This window comes from Amphiprion ocellaris, chromosome 2 (assembly GCF_022539595.1).
Source record: "Amphiprion ocellaris isolate individual 3 ecotype Okinawa chromosome 2, ASM2253959v1, whole genome shotgun sequence".
NCBI classification, from domain to species: domain Eukaryota; kingdom Metazoa; phylum Chordata; class Actinopteri; family Pomacentridae; genus Amphiprion; species Amphiprion ocellaris.
The window spans coordinates 27,646,115-27,664,686 of NC_072767.1; the positions used below are offsets into that span (position 1 = coordinate 27,646,115).

The window sequence follows — 18,572 nt, forward strand, 5'->3', positions numbered from 1 at the left end:
CTGGGAAAGATACCGGTCCACTACGTACATCATGCTCGACAGGCCCGTGCAGGGAATCGGCTACTTGGTGATATTATGCCTGTATGGATGCCCTGCTGCCCTGCTCCTGAATAGAATATGCAGCTGTTTTTTTTTTATTTATTCCGATTTCGAGGGTCGGTGGGGATAGTACTATTCACACAAGGTGACATTTGCTTGAACGTGTGCTTCTTGCATCCTTAAAATCCAATGAGAACTCTTATATGTAGCCATCAATCCGTCAGAAAGAGTTAAAAGTCATTAAATTTTGAGCTACAAGAGCCGCCTGCCCTTTTAAAAGAGCACAGTGTGCTATCATATGACATGAAATGTATGAGTGAGGAACACGCTGCTTTTACTGAGTAAACACCCGCTTCAAATCTGCTCATACTAAAGGATGCATATCTGAACTCAGAGGACAGACGTGTTCCAAATTGTTCATTAAATTCCAACAATGACTGGATGAAAAGATGTAACCACCACCACTCTCGCCTCTGATAGATTTATATTGAGTATGGGCGTGGATGAGCTGTAATTTAGTAAGTGTTAAAAGCCGCTGCAGAGACGTAGCCTGGAACACACTCGGCTCCGCTTCCAACATCGCTGTTCCTGAAATCTCAATGATTTTCTGTCACCGCTCGAACAAAAAATCCTCACAAAGTGCAATATCAGAAGGAAACTGTTCTGAAATCAGCTCCAAACATACACGAATGTTGTTGTCAGGGAGCACACGGCGTGCTGATGCTGTTAAAGTGTTACGCTGTCAGTCTCGAGACGAACCTCGCTGGAATGAATGTATTAAGTGTTGTGCATGTTGTCAGGTGCTTTTAATACAGCAGAATGTTCATTTCACTGACCTCACCGTGCAGTTCCTGTGATGTGAGGAACTAAAACATGGATCACATTTTCTTCATTTTCCTACATAAATGGCTCCAGTGCTTGGAAACAGACATTCATAACTCTTATCTTCGTAAATGTGTTTATTTGTGTTTCTTAGAGGTCCGCGGAGCATGAAGTTGTTATCCTGTTTTTTTTGTTTTCCTTATCGAGCATCAGTAAATCAAGACTGTCAGATGTCACAGGCACATTGCCAAACAGGAAAGCAGCTGAAGACATTTGCCACAAAGGCCATGTTTCAAACAGAGAGACTTAACATCCTTTGAGTGTGAGAGCAATCCAGCTGTAAGACACAATGCTGCTGTTTGTGTGTTTGTAAAAGGGCACTGGATCAGTAGAAGCATTAATCTGCATTTAGACAAGTACAGCTTTTCAAATTGAATGTTAAATACAAACCGGGAGAAGCGCAAAGGACAATTCTGGTTTTACTTCCAGCTTTTAACTCCATTGTCATGCTAAAAAACACTGTAGGATATTAATCTGGACATTTAAACTTGTTAGGTTGGCTCACAGGCTGCTGTTTTAAATGAGCTACATAAACAACTGTGACTTGACTGGACTTCAATTTCCAAAAATTGAGCTTGAACAAATGAGACAGCATTTATCTCATTTGAGACAGCACTTAACATGCAATTTATTTTCAGTAATTTAAACAAAAGCCACACATCCTAACTGTAAAGTACACTATAGCTTTCACTGGCAGTTGATTAGTTTTGGCACTTTACCAGCGTTACACCATATGAGCAAAGATCCAAATGGTTCTCTCTCTCTCACACACACACACACACACACACACACACACACACACACACACACACACACACACACACACACACACACACACACACACACACACACACACACACACACACACACACACACACACACACACACACACACACACACACACACACACACACACACACACACACACACACACACACTCTTCAGAGTAAAACGTCATTATTCAGCTTTTCTTTGTTATTTTTTTTTATTTTATGCAGATGCACTCCTGTACAAAATCAGCCCAATCACTCTAGAATGAATAATTCTTTCCAAACAGAGTTATCTGATGAAAATTCCTGCATTGTTATATAGCAGAAAAATGAAAAATTCCGTCAGTTTTTACCAATGTCGTGCAGCTATACTGCTGTGTCCCCCATTCAAAAACAGTAACAATAAACAGTAAATACTGCTTTAAATTACAAAATTATAAAGTTAATTTTATTAACTTTTTATACAACTATAAAACTGCTTGCTCTGTGCTCCGGTAGCTGAACTGGTTGAGCAGACGACCCCGAAACAGGGGCTATAGTCCCCGATGCAGTGATCATGGGTTCGAGTCTGACACATGGCCATTTGCTGTATGTCATTCCCTGACTCTTCTCCCCATGCTTCCCATCTCTCTTTCCACTGTCCTATGTAATAAAGGGCAAAAAAATTGCTAATTTTCTGTAGGTTTATTATAGGATTAGTTCTTTCAGCACCAGTGTTTTCTCATGTTATATAGTATTCCTGTCTATCGTCTGCCCACCACACAGTTACATAAGCTGTCGGTTTGACCAGTGATGAACACTGACAACAATGAATCAGAGCATAATGTTGTAATGTGTTGATGGTGGTGGCATGCTCATACTATGGGCAGCTGTAGCTCAGGTGGTAGAGTAGGTAGGCCATTAATCAGAGGAGCGGCGGCCCATTTCCTGGCTCCTCTTGTTCACACAACTAAGTGTCCTTGAGTGAGACACTTCATCCAAATGATTCCCTATGTGTAGATATGGGAAAATATGTTATGGACAAAAGTGTGCCCCAAATAAATGTAATGTGAAAAACAAACAGGAAAAAAAGAGCACTACAGTCACGTCTGAGACTTGGAGAAAGCTGCTGTTACACAGGAAATTAAGGACAGAAGAAGAGACTTGCCGGGATTCAGAGAAGCATTTGTCTTGCAGGATGGTCTCGTAACCTTTCGGTCTGCCATTTGCAGTGATGCCTTGTCGGTGACTATAGATGTAAGAGAGCCCACTGGAGGTGTGCCCTCCCCATGTGCCCACCTGCCTCTCTTACCGCAGTCTGCTGTGCCATGTGGAGCCCCAGATGTAGCCTGCAGAATAATCCACACTCGTACACTCATGAAAGTGTCCATCTGGCCCCACACGCACACATTAAGCCCCGGAACCATACAGGCATGGGGACACTGTTGTTGTGGCATTTAACAGATACAGCAGCGTGAGATAGCGCCGTACTTCTTCTATTCTGTCCGTAGAAAGGCCCGAGCTGAGGTGGTGCACAGCTGAGAGTCACTTGGCTGTGACCGAGAGGTGAAACGGAGAGGGACTGAGCAGGATAAGCCTGCAGAGCTCACTGCTAGCAGAGCAGAGCAGAGCAGAGCAGAGTGAGGTGGATCTTTTTACATTAGCTGTGCCTCAGGCACATGCAGATAACAGCAAAGCTCCTGCCTGGCAGGAGACACACCAACACTACAGCCCTGAATCACAGCTGGCAATGTTTATCCAATCAAAATAAAAGAGGGCTTTTTTTATATTTCAAGGTTTTCATGTATTTTCTCTTGACTAAATATCGACCAACCTAAAAACCATTCAATTTAAACATCGGATAGAGGCCTGCCTCAGTTTTTATTTGCTTCCTTTTATAAAAGCTTCAGAACAACACAGTGGTTCAATAATGGTTTACAGTAACAACATTCACTTATTTCATATACAAGGCAGTTTCTTATGAACTACATTTATAGAGAAGCATTTGTTTACAGCAAACATGACAGAAGAACAGTTAAAGCAGTTGCATAAGGTTTTCTGTGGCTTTGGAGGAGCTTTATCAGATTTGAGGAAACAACCTGGATGATGTCATCAGGGTTAAGTCAGTTTTGCCATTGTGGGATCTCGGCTCCAATGTGTGGATGACAAATTTAAATTTGGAAACCTGAGTTATGAGCTGGGGAGGGGTCACATGAAGGCATAAATGACTGTCTACTACTACTTGTTTTTCAAATCACATACTGTGTTTTTACCTTCAGTAAGTTCTACAACTACAAAGTATGTACTGCTGCATAGTACTCATAAATTCTAGTGAAAACTGAACAGTGAAATGAGTTGTCACCTGCCCATGTGCTCTTAGCAGCTCAAGCGAGTGAGACATCGTGATGTATCTTCCACTGCAGTGGACTATGCATCTGAATAGCCAGGAAAGCATGCTGGCTCATGTATTGAGACATACATAATCGTTTTCTAGCCTACTAAATAGTATGAGAGTATGGGAATTTGAATGTACCCTATATATAAATATGGACAATACTACAGCTTTCCAGAATGAAACCCAAAATATTTTTGATTGCCCCCTGGGGGCGGGTTGCAGAATATGCCATAAGCCCCACATCCTCCTTGTTAGCGAAGGTGACAAACAAAGAAAACCAAAGTACACCTCAAAAGAAAAAAAAAATTCTATCACTAAGTTTTTCTTATCACGCTTTTTGTTCACATTTTTTCTGATTAGTTTGTTTTGATTAGTTAGTTCATGTGAACTAAAGAGTGTACTTGCTAACAGCTCAAATTAAGGCTGTTGCAGAGAGACTTGTGGACCTCTGTGAGCCTTTTTTTCTATTCTAATCCACCAAATGAGTTGTTTTGCAGTAAATTTCCTGATGTTTTGAGGGATCCCGGACATAAAGGCAATTTAATTGCAAAGTTGACTATGTCAGCACAAATCGTTAGATTTCAATTTTCTGACAGTCTTTGAACAAATTATGTGTGACTTGTGGTTCCGTCAGAAAAACTTACCTAATCTAAGCTTGTGATTTGAATAGCAATAAAATCACTATTCTACATGTCGCATTAAAAACTTTGACAAAAAAACAACAAAACATTAGCACCAGCCAGATTTTGTTGAAAAAAATTGCAAAAAATATAAAATGATCTATGGTCCTCAGCAAACCTGTGAAGTTAGCTGTAACCAACATTCACAAGACAAAAATTCAGGGCCTTTTTGGCTGAACTGCAGGCTGTGTTTACACTGAGCAGATAGGAAGCATACATGAACACAAATAAAAAATGGAAGTGGATAAATATCTTTAGTGAGTACAATCACTAGTGTTCCTCCAATGTTGGCAACACTAGTGGGCACTTGGAAAAATGTTTGGTATGTGGATTTGAGTTTTTTTTTTTGTTTGTTTTTTAATAAAATAAAGAATTTCAATATTCCTTTTTTGGAATTTATTGCATTTTAACTATGTGTGACTCCACAGAATCATTAAAAAAAAATTCTCTTTACTGTTTCTGTAGAGGTGCGGTGCTATATATCAAAGCAATTACTCTGAGTAAAAATGTGACAAGAGCAAAAAAAACATCTAGAAACTGCTTGGGAGTTCAGATGGATAAGTCACACAAATTAACAAATTAATCTGTGGAGATTCCTGTGCTACCAACAATCTTTTCAACCAACTGTTGGCAAGAAAGCACCTCATTCACATCACACAAGAAGTGCTGCTTCCTCTGAAGTATACAGTAGACACTAATTCAAAGCTATTACACACGAAAATACTCTGCAGTCCACATGATGTTAATATAACATGAGGGCTACTTGTTAACACTTTTTCTATCTGTATGATAATGGTTTATGTTTTGAGAACTAGTGTCTCCCTGGGAAGCTTTACTCTCATTTCTGAAGCAGCAGCGGGACAGACGCTGCTCTCGCCCCCGTCCTCGTCACCACTTCACGGGCTATTCAATTAGCAGAAGAAGCAAGGGAGATGGAGCCATAATGGAGCTGATGAGATGCACAAGGACAGGTGACACTAATCAGAGCGGCGCCCCATTGTCTCTGTGTGGGCATCATTAAGGAAAGAGAGTGATTTCAGGCTTTTTTTCCCCTCTTGCTAAGCCTGAACACACTCATGCAAGCTGCGTGCATTCTCTTCCATATCATCAATTTGCAATATGTGTGAATACATTCACTGAACACTGAGAGTGTAAGGACTGACATGGAGGAAAACAAGAATATTTTACACCTCAAAAATAGGTTTTAAAGTGTAAAATCTCATAAATTCCACACTGACATACTGATGTGTTAACCTGAATAAGGTGTTAGACACATCTGATACCCAAAGGATTTACTCTCGCCTTGTGTTCTGTAAACTCCTTCTGTTAGTGGTTCAGAAAAAGCCTAGACATCCATCCTGCAACACATCCGCTTTCCTCTCCTCCACTTGAGTGGGTGAGGCCGCCGCCGAAGCGTGACCTACCACTGCCGAGGCGGCGTCAGACCGATCCCAGCGGCCTGAGCTGCTTCTGTCCTCCTCAGAGCCTCTGGGTCGGACTGTGAAGGAGCTCTGCTGAGCGTGCCGGTACCGACCGCTGAGGTAGCTTGACAGAAACCTGAGAAAACACCGCCAAACATTAGGGAAAATGACTGCTTCCTCTCACAGATTTCTGTCACTAAAGTCCAATTAGTTACATTCACACTTTGGCTGACACCAAATAACTTTGTTAGTATAATAACATAATCCTAATCTCATTATTAAGTCCCTCTCCTCCCATTAGCTGAGTCTTCAGAGTGTGTGGGAGACTCCTGCTGGATCCAGAGAGCTTCTCATCCTCCTGACATGATGTGACCATTAAGTCCAGCCTCAAACTCAACAATCGATGCAGTCTCAAGTTTACGAAAATATTTTTTAAACGCGTTTGTGTACACTGATGGCCCAAACATTGCGCCCACCTCTAATATGCTATTGGTCCTTTATGTAACACCAAAATTCAATTCAATTCAACTGTAGCACCGTTTCACAACACGTCATCTCAGGGAACTTCACATGATCAGGTCAAGATCAACAAATCCAATGATTCCTTTTGAGCAAGAACTTGGCAGCAGAGTAGTAGTCCTAGTATATACCAATAACAAAAGATAACTGAAAGTTAATCTAGACAAAAAGTAATAATTTAAGACTAAAACTATGACAAAATGTTTTGTTTTTTTGTCAGTGAATGAAACCTAAGCTTGAAAGTGTTCATGACAGATGAATTTACAAATGAACTAATCACTGTTTTAATGCAAAGTGTTCTTCAGTGATACGTAGCATCTGTGGAATCACACACTGCAGCTCCTGGTTAAAGTTTCGTCCAGCATCCCAAATTTCTCTTGATTTATCAGTTTGACTTGTGTTAATTAAAAGGCTCCTTACATTCAGTAATGTAACATGTCAGGCAGCAATGTGATCAGGCGGTTCTTGAAATAAATAGACTTGGAATAGAATTAACTAAACTCATCAACAAACTAGAAAAGCACTCAGAGAGCGCAGTACTCCGCCAAGGCTGCTCAGTTGACGTATCATTTCTGACGGATGAAATCTTTAATAAAAAATTACCTTGCGCTGAGCACAGGCACGTGTTATGCATGTGCATGTTATGTATGGATACCGAATAACTGTTCCCTCCATACTTTTATTTTGAAGGTGTATTTTTAATGTTATGGGCTTTTATTTTGTCACCATTCCAGGAAGTGTTCATCTAAGAAGCAGTTTCTTAACATGACAAAGACACTGCCAAAAAGTTTGAAAATTCACGTAAATATGAAAGAAAACGGTTCCACTGTGTTGCTGTCTAGCAAAGGATGTGTCTAAACTTAGAAGCACCTGCTGGAATGGAGACAAGCTCTTACGGAGTTTCCTTAAAGGAAGGAGTGAAGGACAGAAAGGTGAATTTGTGTTCAAAATAAGGCTGATGACTGAACGTAAATAAAGGCTTTGTGAAACATCAGGAGCTTCACCATTGTCTGGCTGGGGTTTGCTATATTGCGTGACCTAAATATGTTGCTGGAGGCAGGAACTGATGGGACTCAGAAACACCCCACAGTTTAATCATTTGTTCCTTGTATGATTTCCAACTGATAAATCACGGTCATTTTGTAGTAGGATTGCAATCATGTGATCGTCAGCAGGTAACTGACACGGTGTTCATGTCATGCTTACAGCGACGCTGTGCCGGCAGCTATATCTGGCAATGGGAAATCCTTAACAAAGCCGTGGATCCAGACTATAAGCCGTATCACTGCCAAAATCTAATCAGTGGGTCCTTGTGTCATTTCTGACCTTCCCTGAAAATTTCATCCAAATCTGTTGGTCCGTTTTTGAGTAATACTGCACATGGACAGACAGATTCACAGATTAACAGATTCACAGACAAACATACGCCAATCATCACTCCGGCGTTCCTTGGCGGAGTAATTACAAAGAAAAGCAGCAACAAAGCAGCGGAGACAAACTGCAACATGCAAGCTGTAGCCAACATTTAAAAAAGCTAAGCTAACAGAACATTATCAGGTAATGTGGATATAACGGTATTGTTACTTTTAGTTGGATATTGTTTGTACTGCGGGATAATGGCTAACGAGTGAATCTGCTGGTCAAAAGTAGAGAGTGTAGTTGTAGTAATGCTAATGCTAGGTGAGCAGGACAGAGATAGAGCTGTTCAGAGTTTGGAAATGATAATGGCTGGATTTACTGTGGAGACTTTGTCTGTTACATCACTGCATAGAGGGACATGGACACTGAGCCACAGACCAGAAAAACACCTGTAACCATAGTAACTGTACACAAAGATGGAGACAATAGTAGCCTCAAAGTGCCTAGCAGATACACAAATAAAAAAGTAAAAATGAGACTGAATGTAAATGAAGGAAACTAGGTAAAAATGTTTTTAGTTTTCGCTACTAACACTAATTAAGGTCCAGTAACTAAAACTTCACTGGACCTTAAACATGTTTTTGTCAAAATGTATGTTAGTTTCAACTAAATCAAAAACAAGAAATAAAAATGTCGACACAGAACCCTGAGCAATTCTGTAACTCTTGTGCGTGGAAGAACAAAGTGCAGTCAGTCTGATAAATATAATTTAGCCCATCCCAGTTAGGTTAATTGAATTATAACAGGTGGCTTTTTGTTGTAAGAACTCGGGGGAAGATGCAAGCATGAACATTTCCAGAAACAAGTTGTCACTGTGGTGCAGGATCCAACATATTTGACTGCAATGTTAACTCTGAGTTCACCAAAACAACAAATAGTAATTACTGGGCATGACTCCAGTTCTACGAGCACATAGGAAATAAAACTACGAAGCACTGTTGCAGCTTATTCTCTTGCAGCTGTTGTAGCATTGGAAAAAGCGTCTTCTAGTCTTGGGAGAGGACTAAGTGCTTTTGTGTGGTTCTTCATGTTGGTGCATACTAACTATCTCAGCAATCAGTTAGTTATCATTAGGTTCATGTGGCTTATGCGGGAGCTAATCATGATAGCCTGACCGATGTGGAGCGACTGCCGCACTCTGTATCATTTCCTACAATCAGCAGACACTTAATATCAAGACATACACCTTTCAGTGCTGCCTTGGAACCTGATGGAGGACCCAACGATCAAGACTCATTATTTCTGCCTGTAGTTCAACTATGCAAGTTTAAATACATTTGAGTTCAGCATTTTTAGGAACAAAATAATCTTCTGGACAGGAAAGGAGAAAAAAACCCTCTCCCAGTAGATTGACTGAACGCACAACCCCACAGTCCACGCAGTAATTGGCTGCAGAGGCAAATCAATGCCTCAGATCAGAATTGAAGCATCCTGCTTGTTTACAACATCTATCATTTGTTCTTATCAAGTGTGATCAGAGCAATTTTCCCTCCCTTAATATAGGTTTGATGGGACAAAGAAAAGCTCAATTCTCAGAGAATTGGAAAACACATTTCTTGTGCTTTGTGGTAACTAAACTGTCAACAGATAAGAGAGTCCATAGTATCAACTCGTGGGTAATTTATCTTACAATTGCGCGGCTGTGTTTTCCTTTGGAACAGCTTGGAAATATGGTTTGAGGCCTTTGCTCAAATGTCACTGCAAATGCTTTGTCCAAATGTTCAGAATGTAAAGCAGAATGTAAAAAGTGTGCTGTGCTCTCCGTCCCCAAATCCTCTTGCGTAGTCGCCACTTAAAGAAAAAAGCACATTTGTAGCCATGTGTGCACTTATGTATCTGCAAAAGGCTGATGAGCTACTCGTCCTCAGGCAGCTCTGCAAACTGCTGTAGACAGTAGCGTGAGGTGAGAGAGCAGTGTAGGCCACTTTGTATCATGTCAGCGCTAGCGGTTAGACGCCATCTCCACAGTGTCCCTTGTCACCAATCACATCCTTTTAAACCACCCAGGGAGCTCGACACCCCCCTCACACACACACACTCACACACACACACACTCCCTTATCTGTCAATGCTGCTTAAATAATGTAATTAATGACTTAATTAACATTTCCATAATCTATTTTAATAAATCTAACACGGCATAATGAGAGTTTCTAACCTCCAGGCAATGGCATATAAAAATTCACAGCGCAGAGCTGCATGGTCAGGGCACTGTCTCAGTGCCGCAAACTCTCGCCGTGACAGTGAAGGAAGGAGAGGGTGCATATTGTGTGACAGCCCTCTGAAAGGCAGCTCAAGCCCGACAAATGTCATGCGACTTTGTGAATGTGTCCAATAACAGACCTGCAGCAGGAATAAGGAAGGCAAATATAAGATTATTTTAGAGGGTCAAAATGTTGAAAGGAAGCCAGAGCGCCACTGAGGGAGGGATTATTTGAGCGGAGTTTGTCTGTAGACTTTGAGTCAGAACAAATCATACATTCTTGAGCTCCACTGTAAACTAGGGCCTTGTCCACACTGACACAGATTGTAAAACTACCGCTTCCACGATTAGTTGGCATGATCAATGATGTAGAAGCTGAAAATTTTTTTATATTTTATTTTACTTTTTAAAAATGCAGTTAATTATTACAAATGTCATTGCGCAGTTTGTACGATTTGGCACCATCTGTTTTTGGCTACATCCATTCGTGAGTTGCACTCAGTGCTACAGTTTTAGACAATGTCAGCAGCAGCAAAGTCTGACTCGACTGTTAAAGTTTTCATAGATTCAAGGTTTTCAAAATCTGGGAGTACTTCAAATGATCACAGAACAATAAAAGTGGTTTGTATGCTGGGTAGAGATTGGATGGCAGATCAAAGCAGCAACACCTGAAGAAAAATCACATAGAAGGCACTTTCTGTTTGCTTCTTTCCTGCCCTCTGTGCTCACTTATAGTGTATCTTAATATAGTCAAATTCCCAATAAAGTTGTTGTCATTGCTATATTTATCTGTTTATCTTCTTCTTCTCAAGACAATAGAACGAGTATGAAACAGCAACTGAAACGCAGCCTTAAGACTTCATGTTAACCAGCAGCATTGCTGCTACTCTGGACCGCTAAAATACTGATTTTATACCTGCGACTGCAGCCTATATTTTCACAGAATTCAAACTACTATTAAAGTCAGACAAAAATTACAAAACAAGGAGAAAATGACAGTCATACGTAAAATGACTTTTTTCTTCTAAATTTGGGCCACATGCAAACAACGTTTTAGGTCAACTGATGAGATTTTTTATTTTTCAAATGGCTTCAAAGGTAAGGATATTTGATCCCTATGGATAAATAAAATGGACAGTCGGTGAAGTGATGATGTCACACCTCAATGCATGAATGGCCCATTGTTGCATTGTGTAATGAGCCTGAGTCTGTGCGCCCCCCTTGATAATCTCAACAAATTCAGCTATTCTTCATATTGTATCTAATAAGGTTACCAACAACCCAACAAGCTGTCTTTTTACAGCAATTTTCTGACAGATGTACTCTCCAAAATTTAATCAATCTGTGTTGTCTTCTCCTTGTTTAACAAAGCTATGTCGAGACCTGCCCAACAGTTTTTTCAGGAATGCTCAGAGGTACCTATGCCAATGCAGGTACTGTATTCTCCCCAGAAAATGGCCATGAAAGATGCTCAGTAGACCCGGACAGTTCCTGTGGTCACCGACAACAGTTGGATGGACCTAAAAATGCAGGCAAGTTCCTTCAGTGGAAAACTTCAAATACTTATGGAGGGTAATTCTACAGCATAATAGATAATACACAATAATTAAATTAAAATCAAGGCCTTATGTTCATAATAACACATCCTTGATAAAAAAAAAAGAAAATCTTTTTTTGTAAAATCAAAGTATCTACAGTATAAAAGCATCATAATTTGAAAATACTAAATTAAAGTCCAGTACTACAGTAAATGTACTAAGTGACTTTCTTCAGACAACAGGGGACAAAGGTGCAAATGTAAACTCCTGTAACTCCAAGGATTCCTGTAATGACCAATTTCCATTAAAAATATGGTTATTCAATTGCTTTATAGCAAACTAAGCTGTCATTTGAAGTGTGGTAGCCATGGCAACAGACAACAGGTAACAGCGACACACAGAATGAATCATGGGGGGACAGCAACACACTTTAACCCCCCCACCCGCCAATAGAATAGCATAACTGCAGTGATCACGAGCACACAACATGGATCCAACACAGTGCAAACAATAAAAGGTCACTCTTGCTTGTTTGTCTTGGTCTGTTTGGAAGACTAACAGGCCGAGTGATGGGTGAGAGATGGGGGTGGGGGAGTTGCTCCTTACAAGGGTTTCCACCCCCGGGGCCGAAGTATGACTGAGATGCACACTGACAGGGGGCAGCAGGAGGCTGGCACATCCCAGGCAGCACAAGCACCATGGGGCACGGGTCTGCAAAGACCACCAATCCTAATAACGACACCCACCAACCTTCCCATTGTACCAGTAACAATGTAAGCATCAGTCAACACAGAGCCTGCTCAGTGCACTTTATGTAGTCGTTAAGATCTGAGGAATGGCTTCTTACTGAAGCTTCAAAACAACACAGATAGGTAATAATGTGTTACTGGGAAAGAAGCGTTAGCATTTTTGCTATTTGAAACTCTTTCAGCTCAAACAATGCAAATACCTGCAGTCGAGATGTGCCAAGAATGCAGGCCATCTGAAGCTGCTGAGCGTGCTGTAAACAAACCAATTTCCTGTCATAAAATTACAGCTCATTACCAGCCTGGATAAGGGCTTCAACAGCATAATGATGCAGAAGCACATTACCACTGCCACTATATTTATTAATTACCAGTTGACTAGCTACATTCCTTGCAAAGGCGGTTAATGGGGGGAAAAAAAGTTACAGGCTTGTTGAGTTAATTACAAACAGCCTCTCTTATTTTAGCTAAGACAAATACTGGAGGAAGGACACATGTAGAACACAAAGTTTTAATTTTGCTACTGGCACGAAAAGCAGTTTAGCATGATTGGAGGGTCACTTCTGCTACCCCCGTCATATTTTACAATGAATGTTATAAAGCAGGAAAGCTTGTCTGAATCCAGCATTCGGTTACTGGAGTGAAGTCATTAAAACTGTGGTTTGATTTTCAAAAATACCATTAAGAAACATAATTTAAAAAAAAAAAGAAAAAAGATATTTATCAGAAATGTGGAGCCTGACTGAGTAACTGCTTTAGGTAATTACAGATTACATAACCTGCATTTGTAATCTGATTACAGTAGCTGCCATATGTTGCTTTCTAATCAGAGAGTAGATATTGTTTATGCCAGGAATCTAATGCATTATTTACAAGTTAGATGTTAATAAAAACAGACTGTTCATTTACTAATGGTTTACAGTACCGCAGGCATCGTTCCAATTAGCAATATCAAAATGGAAGTGAAAACAAGAGAGGTGGGGGGTGCTGGGAGGTCAGACAAAAACATGTTTTCAGAGATGATTATTTGGATGACACGGGCACTCACCGCTTCTTGTTTTGAAACTCACATAAAAATGAAATGTTACATGAAAATATTGTTTTACATACTTGGCAGACTAGAATACAGCCAGAAGAGGTGGAGAAACTGCTATTATTTTATTGATTAATCACTGTGACCGCGTGTTGTATGAAGTTCAATCCAAGAGGACACTTCAAGTTGAAAACAGTTTAGATATGAGGTTTGATAAACATTAAATACTTACTTGATGAGCAGGATCTCTGTCAGTATACCAAAAGCGGCTGCTGCTATTTTAAAGGTGCTGGGAGGAGCAGGGTTGTTGAAGGCGGTCATCATGCAGTAAACAGCATAAGGCACCAGTGCCAGCAACACAAACACGGTGATCAGCACGAGCCACGTCTGCCACTGGAAGCTCACCGATTGCCATGGAGAACTCCACTGCAGCTGGTACTGGATAAAAGGAAGAAGAGAGTCTCATGACTCGACCACACAGTCACACAGTTCGTCTAATCAGTCAACTCAGTAGTTATGAAAATGACTCAAATAATCTAAAGACGGGATCACAGTGGGAGGCGTATGCATGCTGTGGCTTGTAGAAAAGAAATACTGGCTGTTCCTCTCTTTTGTTTGACACCTAGTGGATGGACTGTCATGAAAGTTGGTTCTGACAATCATTTCCCTCTTAGAATGAACTGTAATAACATAATTTTTCGTCTTGTGCAATCATCAGCTCAAAGGTCCCATACTGTGTCTCTTTTCAGCAAACTAACAAAAGTCTCACATGTTCCCAAATTAGTTTATTACCTTAAAATACCAATAAGATATATTTACTTAGCCATGACTGGATAACCCCTTGTTTTGGTTTTGTGAATGGTGCATTTATCAGACAATGTTGCAGTATCACTATTTCATTCTTGTTCTACTGTCTGACAAAAGAAACTGAAAAATATGTAAATGAGAACAGGTATTAAAAGACAGAACATGTGAGCACAGAGAGCAAGACAGAAGTAAACAGATGAAAACAGCAGCTGAGTTAAGTTGCACTGAAGCACAACAGGCAACATGAAAACACAATAACCCACAGCAAGTCTACATTACTAAAGTTTCCACCATCTCTAAAAATCCCTGAGTGTTACACTTTCCACAGAGTTCTGACCTGTGGACATACAAACAAAGCTATCGGTACCATTAGCCACACAACAAGCTAACACTAAGGATTGCTCTATTGCTGTGGAGATGTTGCCATCAAAAACAAAAGTAATCCACTGGGTTTTCAGTTTCTCAGAAGCTGGTAGTGCATAAAGACTCTTGTGTTCACTCTTGCAGTCAACAGCAAAATATTTGGTGTGTTTTGCTTGTAGTTGAGACATTTAAGAGCTTTACAAAGTAAACAAACATGGTGGACTGAGAGGCACTGCTCATTCTGAATTTCTCACATTGCAAGAAACAGACAGCAAGGGGGCAGGGATATGCAAATTTTTAGCTATACAACTATTAGCTCTTCAGTTTCTATGTAGAAACTAAATAAAATTCTGACTGGCTTGTAAAGCAGGAGCGCCAACTAATTGCTGGGGGTCTAGTCTAATGGCAGTCTTTGCAATCTTACAACTTTTATTTTTCACCTTGAAGTTTTTAAGACATACAAAACACAATAAAAATGGATTTTTACCATATGAGAACCTTGATGGTTGATAGTTTCTGTAAGTTCAATGTCATCCAGACTTGATGTGATTAGATTCTGATGTCAGTTTTTATGAAAGAAGCTTCAGGTAGCTAGCTCACATGGACGAAAGCTTAAACATTCTGGCCTCATAACTATCTGACTTTGGCTAAGGCAAGCACAGATAGCACAAAGTGCTTAAACTTGTCATTGTATTTATTAAAGTGACTTTCCACCTTCTCAAGGCAAGAATTTTACACCTTTAACCCTCGTATTACAAGAAAACGTGCATTGATCGTCTATGATGACAAAACAAACTAAGGTGCTGGATGAATGGTGGCTGGAACTTTGTACTAAAATGTTGAATGTGTCCCCAACTTTAAAGTGGAAAATATACACTAAGCTTTAGAGCTTAGAAAAGAAACAAGACAATGTTCCACATACAGAATTGTTGCATGAATAGTGAGTAATAAACTCAAACTAATGCAAGCTCACAACTGTTCCAAGCATCCAGTTCTTCTTAATTCAACCTTGGCACTCGTGTATGTAACAGTTAAACAGGAATAAAAACACATATATGTTCACAGGCACATACATAAAAACACTGAAAGATGCATGCAATCATTAAGTCAGCATGCTAAAACTGCTTTAAGTCTTCGCCAAATATCACCTCACTTTGGAGAAAAACCAAAACCACTTAAACAACGTTTGAGTAGTGTCTGGAATTCATCTGCAAATGCACACTTGCCTTGTCCTCTTTCATGGCTGCTATTCATTAATTAGACTCTTTGTGCAACTGAGCTATCCTCAATGTTTAAGGTTACATCAGGCCCCAGTAAGTGGCTGCCTGATAACAGAATGCATCCATCTTCATTACTCAGCCCTTTCTGTCGAAGCTTGCTCCTCCACAAGTGAGCTATGTCAGTAGGTTCTAAGGAACTGATACATTTCATTGCATTCAGATCCTGAACTTTTGCCTCCTTTGATTTTGGTCCCTCTGATTAAATTACTGGCTTGTGGTTTCCACTCATATCAGGTTCTTTCGTGGTGATTTTTCCTTCTTGAGGTGAAGCAGTGTTGCAGCCAAATGAAAGCCCTTTTGTTTTGGTTTTTAGACTCTCTTAATGAATGCAAAGCAAGGATCGCTGGATAAATATTAAAGCCAAGTAATTTGTAAATCCTGTGGCAATGTCACATTCCATCAGTCCTGTTCTACTGAAGAAATGATTGGAAATGAGCCATTATTGTTGTCAACAGCAAGTCAGTAAGATTAGTTCTTTTTAATTAATCCAGCCAATTAAACAACAACATTTAAACTAATTCTTTCTCGAGATCAGGGTCACAGTCAGGTCATTACATTGAAATTCAATTCATTTGGAGCACAGGAACTAATAATTCAGAAATGATTACATTTAAAATTAGATTTCCATCAAATGAATTATCAAATGAATCTCAAAGCTAATATAAAATTTTTGCATTTAGTTCCATAATGCAAACCAGTTTCTTTTATGACTCTGCTGGTGTAAAGGCTGGTAGAGATAAAGTAAAAAAAAAAAACAAGAACAACAAAAAACAACAACACTATAAGTTTATTCTGTCTTTTTTGCCAAAGGCAGCCCATATATTCAGATAAATGTCTGCACAAACCAAAACACGTGTTTTCAGTCTTGGAGGAAACATGAATAGACTCAAGTCCCAAGGTAACAACAGAGCGAATGTGTTGCACAGCGAAGGCTTTCTTTTGTTATTTAGGGAATGGAACTGAATAACACAGGCTATTAAAACTGAACTAAATGTGGTGGTCAGTCCTCAGGGTTTAGGCCACTGAAAGCAATTGAACGCATTTTGGTGACAATCCTGAAAAGGCAAATTTAAATGAAGCTGTTAACGTCGCATCCATCAGCAGAACCTCAGCTTTTAGTCATATCAAGGCCGAGCCAGTCTGAATCAGGTTAAAAGCAGCTCAGTATGTTTATTGCATTTCCTCAGCCAAATTAATTATCTGTGAAGAAGCCAAGACAGACCATCACATCTGTCTTGTCTCCACGTGACTCTGCATGCAATGAAAGCAGGTTTTGAGTATTTTGGGGACCAGTGGAGGAAAAGGAGACACAACAGTCCATCTATTTGCAGAAGGAAACCAGGATTAAAGACACCACTATATGAGGACATGTATCACAGGTCTGGCAGCCTTACCCTCCCCTTTTTGGTGAGGTCTTATCAGAGAGTACATTTGCTGTGCACCTAATCTTAAATTCAAATAACACGTGGTAATCCAAACACTAGACTGCTATAACTTAAAAAGTCAACAAGCAATACATTAACCACTGGTTAAAAAAATCACAGTCTGTTATTTACATCCTGATGTTTTATGACTATGACCTTTAAACACTATACCAATCAATCAATACTGGAGGGAAGCAGCCTATTGGGAATATTTAGATCCAGAGATTCTGAAAGTAGGGCACAATTTATCCAAACACAATCATTATTAATAGCTGGACAGTCAACCCAAATACATTTTCTGCATATTTTCCACATTAGCCCTTCTCCCTCCAGAAGCACACATACACATTGTCCAGCGAGGAGATAATTAATGAACCACAGCTGTCAAGTTGATACACCAAAGGGGACAAAGAGACAAATACAATATTATCCTCATAGAGACACGGTCAGAATGTTTGACCCATCATTTAATGACTGTAACACTCTTTGTGATATAATATCTGATATGACACTAACACTAATGTAATGCTCAGGGAGGAACAAACTGTTACAGAAAAATGTAATTAGAAGGCATACCATAGTCAGATCAAAGACCATGTAATTTTCAATTTCATTTTCTGTTGTTACTTATGCTATGCCTATCAAGCCTCATAACGATGGCAGATTTACCAGTTGAAGTGTAAACACAACAATGCGTCCTTGATTTGAGACAGAAGCAGGCAAAAACAGGCTTACAGTTACTCTTAGCAGGGTTCATGAACTGTAGCACGCTAACTAATAAATCTTAACTATGTGAGTGCAGTATAAATTTAATATCTGGCCTGACTTTTTGTGTTTTCATGTAACTCGTGTGAAGATAAGATCCCTGGAAAAATGTGCAAAACATGTTTTTGAGTATCATGCTAACCACAGACTATATGTAAAAGATGGACGTGTTCCTTAGGTTTGAAAAATGAAGCCAATGTAGAAGTGCCTCAAATGTGCAATCTTTGTAACAGCCACCAGGGGGAGACTCCTCTGGTCACAAAAAGAAGTCTGATCGTACTGAAGTCTATGAGAAAATGAGCCTACTTC

At 39.9% G+C, this 18,572-nt stretch overlaps 1 protein-coding gene across 3 annotated transcripts in view; it reads right to left on the reverse strand.

Moving 5' to 3' along the window:
• Nucleotides 1-3,529: 3,529 nt before the first annotated feature.
• The window catches only part of LOC111575093 (uncharacterized), a 156,506-nt gene continuing 141,463 nt past the window's right edge, over nt 3,530-18,572 (reverse strand). For all 3 annotated transcript variants that reach the window (XM_055014891.1, XM_035952698.2, XM_035952697.2), the window contains 2 exons: nt 13,857-14,062; nt 3,530-6,302 (listed from right to left, as the gene is read on the reverse strand). In XM_055014891.1, coding sequence (XP_054870866.1) covers nt 6,080-6,302; nt 13,857-14,062 — 429 coding nt within the window. In that variant the 3' untranslated portion in view covers nt 3,530-6,079. The remainder of the gene's footprint in view (nt 6,303-13,856; nt 14,063-18,572) is intronic.